General features: G+C 39.9%; 1 protein-coding gene across 2 annotated transcripts; it reads right to left on the bottom strand.

Annotated features, from left to right (window-relative positions):
• Positions 1-17,838, bottom strand: dgat1b (diacylglycerol O-acyltransferase 1b). 2 transcript variants are annotated; one of them, XM_030395034.1, is made up of 17 exons: positions 17,253-17,836; positions 15,670-15,757; positions 14,555-14,595; positions 13,690-13,775; positions 9,973-10,025; positions 9,348-9,453; positions 5,090-5,218; positions 4,765-4,833; positions 4,526-4,629; positions 4,115-4,153; positions 3,844-3,885; positions 3,714-3,758; positions 3,066-3,178; positions 2,610-2,675; positions 2,085-2,172; positions 1,714-1,776; positions 1-1,160 (listed from the first exon to the last, which is right to left on the bottom strand). In XM_030395034.1, the coding sequence occupies exons 1-17, from the start codon at positions 17,495-17,497 to the stop codon at positions 1,011-1,013; spliced, it is 1,527 nt and encodes a 508-aa protein (XP_030250894.1). In that variant the 5' UTR covers positions 17,498-17,836; the 3' UTR covers positions 1-1,010. The 2 variants fall into 2 exon arrangements, with proteins under 2 accessions (XP_030250894.1, XP_030250895.1); XM_030395035.1 differs by lacking the exons at positions 9,348-9,453; positions 9,973-10,025 and having other exon boundaries at positions 17,253-17,838.
• Positions 17,839-18,212: the final 374 nt, after the last annotated feature.

Below are 18,212 nucleotides of genomic sequence, written 5' to 3' on the forward strand. Positions count from 1 at the left end.
TTAAATTGATCTCTGAATATTTTCAGACACACACATTTTATTTATAGACACATCATTAGACATTATTACTTGGCAGTAGTCCAATAAGACAGCTGCATGACAAAAAACACAAACTCAGTGATTTTGCATGTGTGTGATTGGACATATGCTGTACTACTGTAACACACTTCAGGTAAAAAGGAAAAAAAAACATACAAGAACACCCACCTTAATGCCAAATTAAAGTGATAATAAAAAAAAAAAATTGTACTTTCATAAAATCCTATAATCATACATTCACTTTTTGCTAATGATGTTTCATCTTACAGTAAAACCGGACGTATTAAAGCCCCTTTGGCTCCCAGAAAAGGGAAAGAGGAAACACAGTAGATCATATAATCTCTGTCATAACTTCTATAAAAGGCACTTGATTCGTGTTGTCAACTTGACAACTGACAAAAATCAGCTACAGTCATTATACTGTCCATGCACACAGTTGAAGAGCAGCAAAGCCTCTATGGTAAAACAAAGAAAGGGCTTTTGAAGTACCAAAAACAGGTTTATCCATTCGGCAAACATGTCAGACTAACGTGGCCACCAGAAGTTTTTAAAAAGAGACCGCAAGAAAAATCACCTGAGTGAGATGCTGCTTTACTATATCACCTGACACAGAAGTGAAAAACTTCTCCTTAAGTTAAAGTAGTACATTTTCTACAATTTCCACTTTCAACATCAACAATACCCAACAATTCCCCAGATTGAGGAAAATGTTGTACCTGGCAAGAAGATCAAAGTTGTTTAGTGTAAACCTGCTATGATCAGGATGGGATCAGTTCATCCTGACACGTAGAGAATGACATCTGTCATCTCCACTGGGCGCTAGTGGTACTTTTTGTTTTTGTAACTGTTTGTGTGTACAAGTGAGACAAAGTGGGACAACGGTGTGTGTGTGTGTGTGTGTGTGTGTGGTGTGTGTGTGTGTGTGTGTGTGCGTGTGTGTGTGTGTGTGTGTGTGTGTGTGTGTGTGTGTATCAGTCAGCCTCCTGACTGTAGTGCATGACGTAGTAGTCGTGGACGTACATCAGGACGGCGAATGGCTGACCGATGATGATTGAGATCCACACTGCAGCATTGCCGTAGTTACCGCGCAAGAAGTGACCAACAAACCAGGCTAATGGAAGCTGAAAACAAAAAAAGGAGATTATATAAAACACACTGGGTGATTGGGTTTTTAATGAGTCATTATGGTCTCACATTCTCTCTGTGTCTGTATTGTCTTCTGATTTCTGTTGTCTGCGTTTCATGACTCAGCACAGTGTAATGAATAACAAACTAACAAAATCAGCAAAGTCTAACAGACACTCATACTGGCCATTGTCCTGCCATATTCCCTGTGATACATCATACATACCCTGTCCTGCTAATGAGGTTATTAATTAAGTAAATGACACTGGAGCCAAACACTGAGAGCACCTTTAAAAATGTCCCATAGGAGTCAAAGGAACATCACCTACCGTCTTTACTTTGACTTTTAGTATACCTGGGTTTCATAAATATAAACTATGTACTAATTGTCACACTACCTCTATCTGCAGTGTACCTGTGCTCTGTACCTTTTCAAACAATTGAAAAAAATATATATATCTACATTTTTAAATCATCAGTACAGTGCAGTACAGCTAATTGCCGATCACAGCTGTAAGTTAACCATCAGTGATATGATTTGGGTCTTACCTGTGCCATCATGCCCATGAAGGCCCAAAGTCTGAACATCCTGAGAGGAACACTCACCAAATACTGAAACAAAATTCACATCAAATACATTTTCTCTATGAAATATAAGATCTATCTGAAGTGTCTGTCAATCACGTGATGATCAACATTTTTAACTTCTGTTGTTGCGACACTCTCTAGTCAAGCGCTCTGACATCAAGCAAATCAATAAAAACAACTTTCCCGACACCCACAGCAGTGACTGATGATGGTTCCAACATCATTTAGCATGAATTCTAACTGACTGTTGGAAAGCCCACCCAGCATTTGGCACATTTTACTGTGTACTGAATACTATCTGCAGAGAAAGTAGTCTTGAGCTCAGCTCTTACCTCATGAAAGAAAGCCGACAAGAAGAAGACAGCTGATTGGCTGATTATTTTACTAAATCCCCTCCTGAGCAGCGGCTTGTAGAAGTGGCTGCAAGGCAGACAAAAGAACAGATGTTGAAATGGATGGGTGGACATACACTGTGAATCAGAAAGTCAGGACAACAACTTTATTTATTTGTCTTAAAAGTAATTTAGTATCTGTTTACCAAATAAATACTGCACGTTGAACTAACTCAACCCTCTTGTCCTGTAATCCTTCTTCCCTGACAGGAATTAAATAGACTTTAAACAGCATTTAATTTACTTTGTCTGGTTTAATATAACCACACAGCATTCACTCCTGCTGCTTTGTTAGTGTATGCGGGACTGGCTGCAGGCACTGTATTTATTACAACCACTTACTCTCTCACAGCCAGATGAATCACTTTCCCAAATACAACACTGGGCCTTGTTAAGCCTTGTGCCCTGTTCGGTTCTATAAATTTCATTGCTCCTTCTCAGCGTGTTAGTGTGCAAATAACTCACCGGAGACACCACTTGTGTACGGGGATGTTCCAGTTCTGCCAGAAATATGTCACTGACTCGGAGTTCCTGAAAGAAGAGTGAGAAAAAAACAGTATTAAAGCATTCCGGGGGCTAAATAATGGATCTTAGGTTGTTTGATCAATATTGATGAACATGGAAAAGTCTTAATTTCCAAGCAGGAACAGAGGAAACAACAAAAGTGTTGGATTACAGTACAGTTAATGATATAAGGCAAGGTAAAAAACATGAAGTTGTTATGTGTGCTAAATGTACTCCTCTGACTCTACAAAAAGCCCAAATGCTTTTAATCATGACACGACAGGAGTTTTACTGAAATGATCTACCATGCATGCTGACATAACTTAACGTAACTCTGAACTGTAGAGACTCAGTCAATCCTTTGTTGCAGCTCACCACACCTCATTCAATTTATAAGCTACACACATAGAAACCTACCACCAGTCCTTGTAGAACTGTCTGTCTCCAAAGCACAGCAGTTCAGCAGTGAAGTTCATAGACGAGTGGAAGAACCAGTAGAAAAACATCAGCCACAGCAAGTGATTAGGAACCTGGAAAAAAGTTGGAGAAAGGAAAACAAAGCAGAATAAAATATCTGTCTTTGAAACATTTAGGAGGAGATCTCCAAACTAACTGCAAGCAACAAGTCAACACAGTCATGACACCATGGGTTCATCACTATAATATAAATGATAAAATGTGATATGGAGTATAAACCCTGGAAAACTTATTCTGTGTAATAGCAACATTTAGAAAGATCTCAGTGAAACATACGTAATGCATTGCAATAATGCATCTATTGCAAAAAATGTACAATCTTACCAAGAATATTTGTCTAATTTCAATCCATCACATTGAATATTATAAACCATCAGCTAGGCAGTAACAGTTCAGTGTCATATGCAGACTTGTTTTTAGACCATTTCACTGATTGGTAGATCTTGTTTTTTTTTACTTAGTAAAAGCAAGAATCCCGTTGTTTCCATTGTGCCATCTTTTTGAGCACAGCTGTACCAGACAGAGCAGGTATGAAGACGGATGTAAAAGGTTCTGCATGAAGTATTTAAATATGTTGTATTTACTCACAGCTAATCTTAGAAGTCTCTCAGTCATCCTGGACAGATCCATGTCCTACAGAGCAGAGAGATACAGATTAACAAACATGACACCATGTTGTTTTATGCAGTATACGCTTCACTCACTCTTTATTTCTCACCTCTAGTGGTTTCATTGAACTTTGAATGATGGGAATCATCCACTGATAGAAAGAAAGTAAAAAGCAGTGGTAAGACATTTTCAGACGTGTGCTGTGGCAAATGTTGTATATTAACTTAATGTGTAAAACATTTTGTTAGGAAATATGAAAAAAACAGAACCATAAGATTTATAATGAATGAATAATTAATTACATCAAAAAACCTGAATTGAGAATGAACAGACAAATATAGAAATACACATCAGTTGTGGATTACATCATAAGTCCTTACCTGTTGAGTGAGAGCAACTAACAACTGGGTGAAGAACAGCTGGAGACAAAACACACATCAACAGAGTGAATATGTTTTCTTTGATTGACAGAGAATCAGAAGACGGCGAAGCTTTCTGAACTTTTTGAATAAGGTTTTAAGTTATGTATCATTACTGTTCTTTGCCCCTATTTGACTGTCATCATGCCTCCAGATCTAAGCATTAAACTTGATTTGTAAATTAGACTGAATGTTTCCCTTAAAAACTCACTTTAAAATGAATGTATCATCCTCTTCACTATAACACAGGGTAAACATTATGCTTTTACCAGCTGTGCAGGTGTACTTGCCCTCAAGCACTTTGTTTATGAGATGCTTGTGAAAATGTGAGAGCTCTCAAAAAAAACACACAGCTATGACATTTCTCCTCACCATCTCACACAGTCTCCTCAGCAGGAAACCCATGCGGATGTTAGGCGAGCGAGGGAAGTTGAGTTCGTAGCACAGAGTCGGAGCAAAGACAAAGTAGTACATGTCTACGGAGATGGAGAGGTGGTCAGTGTGACGGTAAGTACAAAATATGTGACACAGTGAAACACCTGAAAAAGAGGACTTGGTACATTAATATTACTACATATTAACCAGGTTTCTAATGAGATGTGTCCGAGTACCTCTGATGGTGAGGTTGCCAGGGTAACACACCTTACGGTCCCCTCCACTCAAGTGCTGTGCTGATGGACCTGTGGGAAGAATAAATGCACAAACAGACATGACACTGCAAACCACATGTGAGGTAAGATTTTATATTCCATCCAAGGGGGCTGCAATAACAAGTTTCTGCCATTAGATGTCACTGTAACAGCATCAGCAATGGACCACAAAAGAATTTATAACATCCAGAAACTGACCTTAAAATTAACAAAGGTCTTGAAATTTGTATAGAAACCCTGATTTGCCAAAATATGTCTGCGTGTGCGTGTCTGTTTTCTGACTTACAAGATAGCGACCTGGACAGTTTTTTGGCCTTGACAGTGCTCAGCTCTCTGCACCACATGTTGACGTCCTTATAGGAGTATAGCTTCAGAGAGAGGATGGTGTAGGTGCCAAGAACAAACGCACCACCAACTGAGAAAGAGAGAGAAGAACAGATGATAGTTATAGCACTGAAGCTGTAGTGTGAGAACATGTGATCACGTGATATACTGTACTGGCTCCAAGTATGGTAAGGTGGGAAGCAGAGAAGAAGGCCAGGGTATAAAACAGTGACGTGGAAAGGAGGAGGGGATAGGAAGAGAGAGAAAGGGAGAATGTGAGGAAAAAGTGTGAGACAGAGGATGAAGGGGGAACACAGGGACAGGATGGAAGGAGATAAACACACACAGAGAAAAGGGAGGCTTGAAAGAGTGAAAAAAGGAAGGGAAAGAGAGAGAGAGAGAGAGAGGTCATCATCTGATCTTGAACAAACAGTAAAACAAGCGTAGTAAAATAAATCATCTCAACTCAAAGTATGAGAGCAGCCTAACTGTGCCAAGGACATTATTATACAATAGAGTCACCATGTTCACCAGTGTGTGTGTGTGTGTGCAATCACAACAGTCTTTTAGTGTTCCCTTTGGATTGCTAAACTTATTTTGAAACCTTTTAGTGCATTTGTTACTTGTTACATGTTTGCCCACCAGGACTTTATCAATAGGTGCCATATGCTTGATAGGAAAGGGTCCTGCTGAACACAACAACGGTATACCCACACACCTCATGTATGTGCAGAAACACACACTGACACACAAATAAAAGCTGCCTGTTTTGCCAGCCAGGGTGAGGCTGAGGTCAGCACACCTGGCATCAAACCACAGCAGATCTCATCCATTAACCATCTGGCTCTCCGTGGCTTCTAGTCAACTACATTGGCTCCAAGACAGCCACAGTAGATTGTCATCATAGGAAAACAAAGAGGCAGGGCTGGTGCGGACAAACAATCCAGAGGAGCCAATCATCACCCACTCACTGTAAGGTCACAAACATCTGCCTCAAATGTTTAATACATTTAGCAGTTTTCTTCTCAGTTGACCTTAGGATGAAAAAGACTGACCCTGCATTCCAATATTCATACTACCATACTGTTTAGTATGTTAGAAAAATATTTAGTATGTCCCAATATGAAGAATGTGAAATGCAGTATGCCAAAAATGCCAAAAAATGCATTTTGAAGTTCTGGCTATTCCGACCAACAATCCTCTGCACAGCGGAAGATAAGTCACATGTCACGGCAAATATAAACAAAGCCGAGATAGCACAAACATTTGACAGCTCACTGACAGATGACAGACACCACAATGACAGATGGAAGCACATTTGAGTGTAAGCACTACGTTCTTTGGACTCCAAAATATCGTGCTAATGCTGTGACAGATAGAAGCAAGAGGGTCAAAGTTCAAGGCGCACAGTCACGACCAAGTAGTATGTCCAAATTGTATGCATACTGCATGCAACAGTATGGATTTTGTAAGGGCAGCTGCAGTGCTTCCTGAGAGTTAAAAAAAAGTACGTGTTTCTGAATGCGCCCTGACAGTGTAATGAGTGACAGATTCATTTTGTTTTTGTTGTAAGGTGTGTCCTCTTTGTGGTTTGAGCTAATCGGGGTAAAACGTTCAAACTAGTTTCACCCCTAGAAATTCCAGCTCTATCTGGTAACATAATGTATGTACTCAGATGCCACACACCTGACACACCTTACTTTCACATCTGGGTAATTATCTCAGTTTGGATCTGAACTAAGAGATTATGTTCCATCACATTTTTGCTTGTTGCTCTCTATCAACTGTTTCATGAGGAGCACCAGCAAGCTTCCAGTTTATTATACAGGCAGGAAACTTCAATGAATAAAGTTCACCAAAACTGTTCAACAGTTTAATGCCTCTCGTTGTACATTAAACACACCAGTTAATGGCAATGGCTGAATTCTGGCTGCATAAGCAAAGTGACACAGTGTGTTTTACTTACGCATTGTGGCCTAAAATGTATATTCAACAGATTTCTGTTTTTTAGTTTCAGCAAATCCAATCCCATCATGATCCTTGTATAGATAATATGGAATATCAGTGCATTGAGTTGCATCATATTGCACTGCAATGTATAATTTTCATTACCCTTACAAATGATTACTTGGCTTATTGCTCTAAACATACTGTATTATAGGTGTAACATAGATCCATAGTTGGTTCTCTATTGAGATCTGTATTGAATCAAAGAGAGCCTGACTGATATATCTATTAAACAATATTATCAGCAAATGTTGGCCTATGACAGATTTATCAATATCAGCAAACATGTTGTTCAACAGGCCGCAATAGGAAAACATTTTTCTTACAGAGTTACATTGCAGAAAAGGATGCTTGGGCTCATTTATAATAATTAAAAGTGCAATATGTAAGAATTTTAGTTGAAAACATTCAAAAAGTTACTAGAATTAGCAATAGACTCTAAAGAAAGCTCTGAAGTTTCTATTTCTATGTATTATGTTACCGGAACATCTACGGAAGTTAGCATGCTAAGCAGTTAGCCCCAGCCCATCCCAGTCCAAAGCTCCTGTGCTAGCTGTGTCAACACCAACACTCCTCTGGGGCATTGAGCTCCCAGTTCAGACCGCTACCACCTGTTTGTTATGAGTGTGAATTTGACAGATGTCCAGTTCTTACATGTTGCACCTTTAAACTCACAGGAAATTTTTACTCCCCAACCTCAATGTTGGCATTGGCAAATTTTTATTCTGAATCTAGATATGCCTCGCAGCAGACTTGTACACATTAACGGAGAGGAAATACTGAAAAAATACAGCAGACAGGAGAGAACAGTTTCCTTGATTTCAGCTCCTTCTGATCTGATCCTTGCACAATGCCTTCATACTAGTCAGGTAAGCATGGTCCAGTAAAAGCAATGGCTCTCTTCACACACACACACATATCTGCACACAAACACATACACAGACACCTGCCCTCTGTCACTGCCCTTCCTGTGTGAACAGCAGCGCAGAGAAGAGAACAGACACACAGATGGACTGACTCCTTTACTCCTTCACCTCCCAGTGAGAGAACAGATGAGAGGAGACGAGAACAGTAAAAATCAAAATGGGAGAGGAGCAAAAAAATTGAAACGAAATGATCTTCTAGGACCAAATGAAGATAGAAATGTGTAAAATGACACTAGAAACTCATTATCTGTCTGTTTCAGGCTCAAGCTTAAATAAGAGAGCTTTCAAGAATAAAGGAAATCTGAGCTGAATATAATACATGTAAAACTACTTGGGAACGTTTGTGGGTTAAGTGATAGATTTGACCTTAGCAGTGAAGTATTTCACATGTTATAGTTCAAACTGTGTCCCTGTTTTTCAGTCTGCCTGGGGAAATTGTGAAAGTTGACTTACTACCTGCCACACAAAAAGGATGCACTCAATTCTTAGATATTTGTAATACATAGAAATGAGGCACACTGTGTAAGTATGCCATGATATAACTTCTACAGACGAAATAATTTTCTCGTTGAAAGCAACTTAATGTCAATAAAGAATAACATTAACTGGATGCAAACATCTGTACTACTACATATCAGGCAACCTTTTTCAAAACTGAATCTACAATGATTTAATTAATCTCGAGAAGGAATACAGTGTCCTGGTGTATCATCTACCGTAGAGTATTGCTAATTTATCACGGGTGAACTGTATGGTTTGTAGCAGGCGGCCATGGTTTCTGTCAGGCAGCTTGATAAAGACAGAAGAAGATGACCCTTGGATGACCCTGCACTGCAAACCACGCCTACTTTGGCATATCTCGCTCTCTCCTGTCTTTTTCTCTCCTTTCCTCCGCTCTTCTCCTTTACTCCCTCTCTCTTCTCTTCACCTCCTCCTTTCTTCTCTCAGAGCCAGCTGGAATCAATCCAGTCATGACCAACTGGTCCATTACCACTAACCGACTCCAATTATGACTCTGTATAAGAGGTGTCTTTTACTGCACTACCACACTGGACGACTGTTTCTCTGAAGGGTAAGGATATGAATGTCCTCTTCATCTTCATTAGAACTTCATTATTTTCTGTTTTATACACATGGCTACATTGTAAACTACCAATGAATGGATAATGGAGTGGCTGGGTAATAGCTGCTACTGTTTCAGTCAACTATTTGTCTCCGTTACGTACAGTTCATAGTAGCATGCCTGCCGAGATGGTATTATAATAACAGTAAAAAAAAACATTTTACCTGGGGTCATGGAGGGGACCAGTAGGACCACTGCAGCAGGGAATGTTAACATTATTGCCAGGTTAATGCAATGGACCAGAAATCCCACAAGTTCACTAAATGAACCCTGGGCAGAAAGAGAGAGGCAGAGAAGGACAGCTGGAGTTACATTAAATATTAAAACGGAACACGTTTTTAAACCACTGTCAGCCAACTGACTTGACTTTACTTTGTATGCAGATTTTTTCTAATTTGTTTTGAGCTTATTCTAAAACAGTGCGGAGAATACAGAAGACAAACATGAAATTTTTAAGGCATTTGTTTGCTCTTCTTTTGGACAGAAGCACATTTTAAGTAACAGTGGCCTATTAAAGTTTTTAAAAGCTCATGATGTTCCATATTCATGACAAACAGACAGAGCATAACGGAATATGCCCTCAATGCAGATGGTGAAACTAATTTCCCATTTTATCATTCAAAATTCGCAGAAGCGTTTGGGGAGGGTCAGCCAGTCAGTCGGTTTTAGAGAACAGTTTTAGAAAAATAGTCCCTCCTGGGAGTGCTGAAAGTGCTTCGAATTCAACAGTTCAGTTTAAACTCCACGGCTCTCTGATGTTTAAGTGCAAGCAGGGTTTTCTACACTCACCTTCGACAGCTGCCTTTCTGTGTAGAGAGCCACCAGGATGAAGATGTTGGACACTGTCAAAACACGACAGATTCATGTCAGTTCTTCTAAAACAAGCCGCATTTCATCTCTGAAAGGATGAAAGTATGAATATGACTCTGAGAAAATAAATATCTTCATAAGCCTTCTTAAGTCTTTACTTGTGACCAATAATATTGCCCTAAGTTGAAAGATGGTAATTTCTAATCATATGTGAGAGTTGACAGAGGGGAAGTGTAGAGATAAGTTCATTTAAGAGCTCACTGTGCAACTATATTTACGATCATATGTCGTACATTGGTGCTGCTGGGAAATGAAGACCTTCTTAATACTATTGTCGCGTAGCATTCTGTTTAAGTTCAGCGAATCCCTTTCCTTTACAGTGGTGCACTTCTGCTCCTCCCAAAAAGCATAAACTTGGCAAAACTTTTTAGTTCAGCTCACTGTGGTCAAGTGAGCCATCGCTTGCAAAAAACGGTCAAGTCAGCAGCCACTTGGACATTCAATGTCCGTCTCTTCATGCTGTTACCATACTGGTACTTGGAGCAGCCAAAAAGGACAAGAGAGAAGCATCTTAGCAATCCTTCTCTTTATATTTATTACAAATGTATTACATGTATTTACGATTGAAAAATCACATTAATGTTATAACATATTATTAAATTATTGATGTTATGTCAAATAAGTCTAAAGTTAGCATGCTAATTAGCTAGACTAGCACACACACACAAACACACACAGCAACGCCTGATGAAAGAAATGAGCCAGCACTAACAGAGCATATGTGTGGCACAGCAGACGCTGATTGCAAGACTGCTGAGTGAAAAGGCAGGTGCATGCACGTGCACACACACTACGATGTTCACATGTTTTGAAAAGTAGTGCTGGTACTGAAATATGAGATTTGACACCTGGATTTATTTCTTTCAAGCTCTATTAAGCATCAATTGTTGCCACTAAGCCTGATTCTATGTAGAGCAAATTAGTCTTAAATGTATGTAGAGTTTTAATCTTGTGGTAGCGTCAGTTTAAACTGCTGGGTAACTCACTGCTGAATGAACTTAAGGAAACTACTGGTACTGTATGTAGATTGCTCATTACCCTGACTAAACTAGGCAGAGACACACTGATGGCACATAATTGCAGCAACTGTTCCATTTTAAGACCCTAATCAGCGTATTAGCATGTCAATCCATCTAATCGAGAGCTAACAGATGTGTTAACTGTCAGAAATTTTGATCAGTTTCTTAAGTGGTTCGATCACATGCTTGTTTATGACTTCATGGTAAACTTTGCACTATAGAAAGACAAGAAGGCTCCCAGTATGAACGAACGCTTACAGGCAGACCTCTTTTCATGTGACCAAGCAAGCTAAAACCATTTTTTCAACTTGCTATAATTAGCAGGTGTAAGATAAAGTGGATATCACTTCAACAGGACTCCAGGAGCAGTATGAGATTCTGTATTAAGGTAAATATCACATTTTATCTTTGCCCTAAAAGCACCTCTACTAAGTAATCTACCTGTAATTTACTGTCTTTTAACTAGTGGCATTTTACAGAGAATCTACAAATCACAGTATCATAAACATAGATTTGCTCCCCTCGAGCTCAACAGGGCTGTGTATGACATCTTACCAAAAAAAGCCTCTGACGACGTGCATTTTGTTTTATTTTCTGTTCGTCGTCTCACCTCAAGAGCAGAGACCTCAGGTAATGCATAACATGCAAGTGCTAATGTTCTTTTTTATCTCTTTTGGAGGCAGGCCTGTTGAGCATCTTTGACAAACAGCAGCTATTGAGCCCATATGTGCATCAAACTGGAACAAACAGCCCCATTAACCACCTGGTACACACGTAATAAACCTTTCATCAAGTATCTACAGAGCATATTTTCAGAGATGTTTCAGGAGCAACAGATTTGAATCATAGTTAAAGACTGTGAACTACAAAATTCATTTAACTTTCATTCATTTTGATCACTCAAGGCTTGTTTTCCAAACTTTGCGCATTTTGCTAGTAGGCTTCCACAAACTGTAGACTTCTCATTTACTCTGTGCTGAGGTATTTGAGCGTGTACGTTGCTGCAGTGACTCTAGAAGCAATGAATGCCCTCTGGGAACGAGCTGCTTTACTGTCCATGCCCCTGTAAACAGACTCCCATTCTCACCTGTCCCTTAAGCATCGTCAGTGCAGTATTTACCTCAACTCATCCATCTCCTCCTCCTCCCTCCCTTCTCTCTCGCCCAGTGTTGATGCAGCACTTTACATCATCTTCCTTCCTCACTTCTTTCTTTTCGTTCTTGTCCAACTTCATCTGCTAACTTCTTTTTTTGTATTCCTGCATTCTTTCCCTCCTCCAAACCCTCTCTGTAGACCCTCTATCACTTTTCCTCTCTTCCATTTAATGCTTCACCCCCTTCTCATCTCTCTCTCCTCTCTTGCCCCCCCCCCCCCGGCTTCCCTCACTCTCCTCCTCTTTCTGCAGCACAGCACCACTGTGCAGTATATAGGGCAGGTGATTGTCTCTCTAGAGACACTGAGAGCTGCACCACTGCAGACTTTCACTGTGATATACCATAAAAATAAATATTGAAAAAACTTTGTATAAAGCATGCACCCGTGTGTGTGTGTGTGTGTGTGTGTGTGTATTAACCCAAGGCACAACTTGAAATTAAGCAGATTTCACCACCTGTTTAAGGAGAAAAAAAATGTACTTTTCCACTGCTGCACATCCAGTTATTTTATCAAATGATTCATTACTTTTTACATATTTTTGAAGTGTTACGATACATCACTTTGTACTTCTTAGTGGTGTAATTTAGGGATATTGCTATTGCTATTACTATCTGTACTTATATACACAAAGCTAAGCTAGATTCTGTTTTGGTTTAACAACTATTCAGGCTTTTATTTTTGAAAACTGACTTTTCAATCTCATTTTAACAAAAGTGACACTAGGTGAAGTGCAGAGATTTTTTATTTTCTACCAATAAAAAACGTTAAAATAAAAAAAAAAATGTTCCTGTTCCTGATATTATCTAAATCACAGGAATTATGTATTTTGGGACTTGTCAACACATTTACAAACATTTTTTAGTCTAACATTCTTGTGCCCTAGAGTAATTTAGGTCACTAAAACAAAGATTTTTTTAAATGTCTTCTAAGATTCAGACTTTTCAGAACACCGCACCTTTACTGAAGTTTTACAGAAGTAAAACAGAGTGTTTGGGAAATGATGTCTTCATCACCTCAGTTCACACATGCCCACTGTGTTTTTTTTTGTCTTGAGCACATGGCTCAAACAACAACAATGGCGGACTATAGATTTATGTTTGGTTAGTACCACAGAAAATTTTTGTTGCTTTGTTTGTTGTTTTGTCTTTTTTGCACTGCTTTCTTCCACTGTCTTCCACTGCTAGACTGAATTATTTGAACATTAGTTAGCAGTATTTTTATGGTTTTGGATCATTTTATTCAAGTAGACTGGGCTCACTATATATACTCTGAATGTATGTATGTAATTGTTTGTATCGTTCTCGTATGTACACTGATAATTTCTACAAACTAATACAACTCAGTTTTGCAAAATATATGTATATGTGTATACATATAATATAGGCCTTAATTATGTGACTGTCTGACTATATTTATCCTTCCCTGGCAGTTTAGCTGTTGTGCACTTGAAAGGTTTACCTACCAATCACCAGGCATCCTGCTGGCCAGCTGTAGGGATCTTTCAGAAACAAGGAAATCACCTGAATGGGGTCCACTAGTATACCGTACCTGAAAAAAGAAAACAGAGTATTTTTTTTTCAATATCTTTCATCATCGGTATATACAGTGCCTATTAAGAGTATTCACCCCTTTGGATGCTTTCCTCTTTTATTGCTTTTATAAATGGAATCATGGTCAACACCAGACACTGCACATGACCACAAACACACCATCCCCACCGTGAAGCATGGTGGTGGCATCATCATGTTGTGGTGACACTTATAGGCAGCAGGCCCTGGAAGGCTTGTAAAGGTAGAGGGTAAAATGAATGTAGCAAAATACAGGGAAATCCTGGAGGACAACCTGATTTAGTCTGTGAGAGAACTGCGACTTGGGAGAAGATCCATTTTCCAACAAGACAATGACCCAAAACGTACAGTGAAAGCTACACAGAAATTGTTTATAGATAGCAAGGTGAATGTTCTGGAGTGGCTGAATCAAAGCCCGGCCCCCAATCCAATGGAGGATTTGTGGTTGGACTTGAAAAGGGCTGTTCACGCCCGATCCATGTGTAACCTGACAGAGCTTGAGCAGTTTTGCAAAGAAGAATGGAATAATTGCAGTGTCCAGATGGGCAAGCCTGATGGAGATCCATCCACACAGACTCAGTGCTGTGACTGTGGCCAAAGATGCATTTACTAAATACTAAAGGGGTAAACATCCAAGGGGGTGGACACTTTTATAGACACTGTAAAGGAAGCATATAGGAAGCCTCTTGAAATAACATGTCATAAATTGAAAATGTGAAATGTTAAAAAGACAGGAATAACCAAAGACTCCTTACTTACCGTAACAGGTTTTCTAAGAAGAGGCGAGCATTACTCAGAACCTGTAACACAAAGCAGCAGTTAAAGATCCAACTGTATTTCCACTTGTTTCCTTGTTTCTCGACACGCTTCTTTCATTTGCTCCTATTGTCATATCTCCTCCCATTCTCCCCTTTTTTCCTGCCTCTCACTATATCTCATCTCTTTCCTCTCTTCAAAAACGTTTCTCCTCTTCCTCATCGTCTTTGTCCCCTCGTCCTTTTTGTTATCTCTCCTCCTCGCTCTTCCTCTTTCTAAATGGATTGTAATATCTCGTTACCCAGCACAAAGGTTCTATTCCTGGGGATGGGATAGAAGTTTAGTGGGAATGAAGGAAAACCTCCAGCGATGAACACAACGATCTGTGTTCAAAGCCTGGATTAACAGAAGGCTTCCCTCGCCTCGTCTTCTCTTCCATTCTCTCCTCTTTTGTCGCTTCTCTCCAGCATAGAGGAGGAAAGGCTGCGAAAGGTGTTGAACTCGACATTAACTTGTTAGTCATACTGGATTATTTGACTGAAAATTCACATTTAATTTTTCCAGAAAGCATATTTGATTAACGTTTTTAAACCCCATAGGGTCTACAAGCCAATTCAACCTCTTGCTCACACTCTTCTGCAGTGTGGTTAGGCTGGCTGGAATCCAGATTTGTCACTGATTCAAACACACTGCGTCTGTTTGAAAAACCAGTTGACATCATGGAACAATTTACTATTCTATGTAAATTGGATTCATTTGATTGTATCAATCAGTGCCAGTGGATTACCTGCTTGGTATTCTATTTTGCTGTCTGTTTTAAAGTGGGTTAAGTAAAAGAAATGACAACAAACTGAATCGAAGCAATAAATATTCATGTCAGTACACATTTGGGATTGACTGAGCTTTTGTTTTCATGTGTTTTGAATGATGTGTTTATTAATGCATTGTATTGTGCAAAAACATTTTAAAATGTATGGTATGTCCGTGACATGGAAGTCACAGGTGGCCACAAATAGAATACTGTATAAAAATAGTCTCAAACTGCCTTTAAAAAATGTATCCTGGCGTTTGGACAGGGCCTGTGTGTTTCTTTGTGTCTGTCCAAACTTCAGTCTTACCAGCATGACCACACACCAGTTGAGGACTCCTCTGTAGTTGTTGAAACCGCTGGCTGAACTAAGCAGGGACTGCTGTGTTTTATGACAGCTACAGAAACAAATGAGATGGATAAATGGCTGGAAGAAACAGAGATTAAAGGGACAGTCCATCCCCGAAACAAGAATACGTGTTTCTCTTCTTACCTGTAACAATTTGCTCTATCGAACAACACCGTATCATCGTGCAGATGAGGCGTGCAACCACTCACTGGCGAGAAGCCACTGCTTGTGACAGCAGGGGAATTAAACATTAAGCTGTAATGTTAGCTATCTTAGTAAGATGCTCATCTATGAGTATATGCACGCTTCCTTAAGCGCTACAAAAAAAAATAAAAATAAAAAATAGTTCCTACATAAAAATGCTAAAAAAACCCCAGGTCTGTAGATTATCTTGAACAACCAGATCATTATTCTGGACAGAACCATTGCTGCTGAGTTTTAAAAATGTAATTTTTTGATGCTTTGAGCACAAGGGCCATTTAGTTGCATTATCTATGAGTGAAGGCAGACACCTCTACAGCTGATATCTCCAGAATTTTGGTAACTCACAACGAAAGATCTAGATAGATGAACAGCAATACAGGTAAGAGGAAATGTATTTTTGATTTTGGGTTGAACTGTCCCTTTTGGCTGCATATCAAACCTCTAACTCAAATCAATGAATACAATTATAAAGGTGAGTCATTTGTACAAGTTATCAAGTTATGTTTTCTTCCAGTAATCCATGAGATCCAATTCAGAGTGACACTCAGCTCTGGCAGTGTTCCTCTTTTTATACATTTATGGCAGCTTCATAGAATAGTGTGTTTATAGGACAACAACATAATGATTTTTCTCCAAAATATGATTCACACTATCTACTAAATGTCTCCTTTTTTTGCCACTTCTGGTGTATGTAGGATGTGATGCGAGACATATGTGAAAAAAACAGAAATGTAATGGGAACTTTATAATGATAATGCTGTGGCAGGAACAACGTGAAGTAATGTTTCATTTGCAATAAAGCAAAGCTGACTCATGTCTCCTACACTAAATACCTAGTAGTGCTTAATCAGTTTCTAGTGTAAACTTTGGCATTATATAAGTGGCCTATATGGATTAATCATGATCATGGGGGCCCCTGTTAACTATAGCCCTGATCAATGAATCGGCCCACACAATCAGATATTGTTACACACATAACGTTACTCCAGGTTTATCCATGCAGTGTAGCAGTCAGGTGCCAAAGTTTTCATGACAGGAAGCACTATGGAAGTGTGAGTCAACGTATGAATGAATAGACGACAGGAGAAATAACGCCAGCAGTGAGAGTTCACGGCGACCTAAAATGACCTTACCTGAACTGACCGGGCAGTTAACCCCTCTCTTCCTGCCAACACTCACACAAACTAGCTTAGATTACTTCCGGCGCTAACTTAGTAATATTAGCTTAAAGTAAATGGAACATTAGCCGTTGGAATCTCAAAACTAACCGCTCTAAACTTTCCTCAAACCAAACAGGAGCTTGGTAAATTACGTTGGCATACGTGTGGTAAGTCACTCACCTCAGTCTGTCACCTATGTCATCCCTGCGTTTCTTTTTGTCACTCTTTGATTTGGACCGGACCGTCTCCAGCGAGCGGTCACGCTTCCCCTGCCCATCTCCTCTGCTGCCGTCAGCGGCCACTGAGCTCTCACACCCCGCTGCAGACCTCCCGTTCATCGGCAGCAGACTCGCGCCTCTCCCGGCCGCAGAAGTCGCCCTTCTCCGGCGGGTAAAGGCCCCGGTCCTCGCGTCCGACTCCCCCATGATGACAGAGAAAAAGACAAGAACAACTATAGACCTACTCTAAGTTCACTCGTACAGTTTGCTACTAAGGTTAGTAGCATTCCTGTTGCTACCAACGTAGTAGCGCCGGAGAGGGGGAAGTGAACAAGCTGTTGAACAATCCGCCCAAAGCTCAGATTTCCGTACAGTTGACAGGGAGGTAGGAGTGTGTTCATGACGCCACATGAAGTGACAGCAGCCTGGAACGCTGGCTGTTTGTACTGCAGGTTAATCGACAGGTGAGTCACACCACGAGGGTTTATCCCAAGAAGAGATAACAAGGAACAAGTTCCAGTGTGCATGCTCCTCCCAGAACGGAGCGAAGCACAAGAGAAGTGTTGTGTTGAACCAGGCACCATGCGAAAACAAATGGTGGCTGCGGGGACATCACAGAAGACAAGAACATAGTTGACAAAACATTACCTCCAAAGTCCATTTGGTAGCTGTTCTGGAGCTATGCTGAGTTAAAAAGCTGAAGAAAAACCCACAAGTTAAACATAACCCTAAGGGATGTGTAGTAGTGATGTTAAACATAGTCAGCAGTCCACCATCCGGAGATCCCTCCTGGACTGTGTAAGCAAAGGAGATGGGAATGTGCCCAGCCATACAGGAAATTAGATATGGCTAGAACTCTCTCCATGGTTTTAGAAAGGCTCCTCTGAAAAAAAAAATATATATATATGGTTTAAAGACAGAT

Source organism: Sparus aurata, chromosome 17 (assembly GCF_900880675.1).
Source record: "Sparus aurata chromosome 17, fSpaAur1.1, whole genome shotgun sequence".
NCBI lineage: Eukaryota > Metazoa > Chordata > Actinopteri > Spariformes > Sparidae > Sparus > Sparus aurata.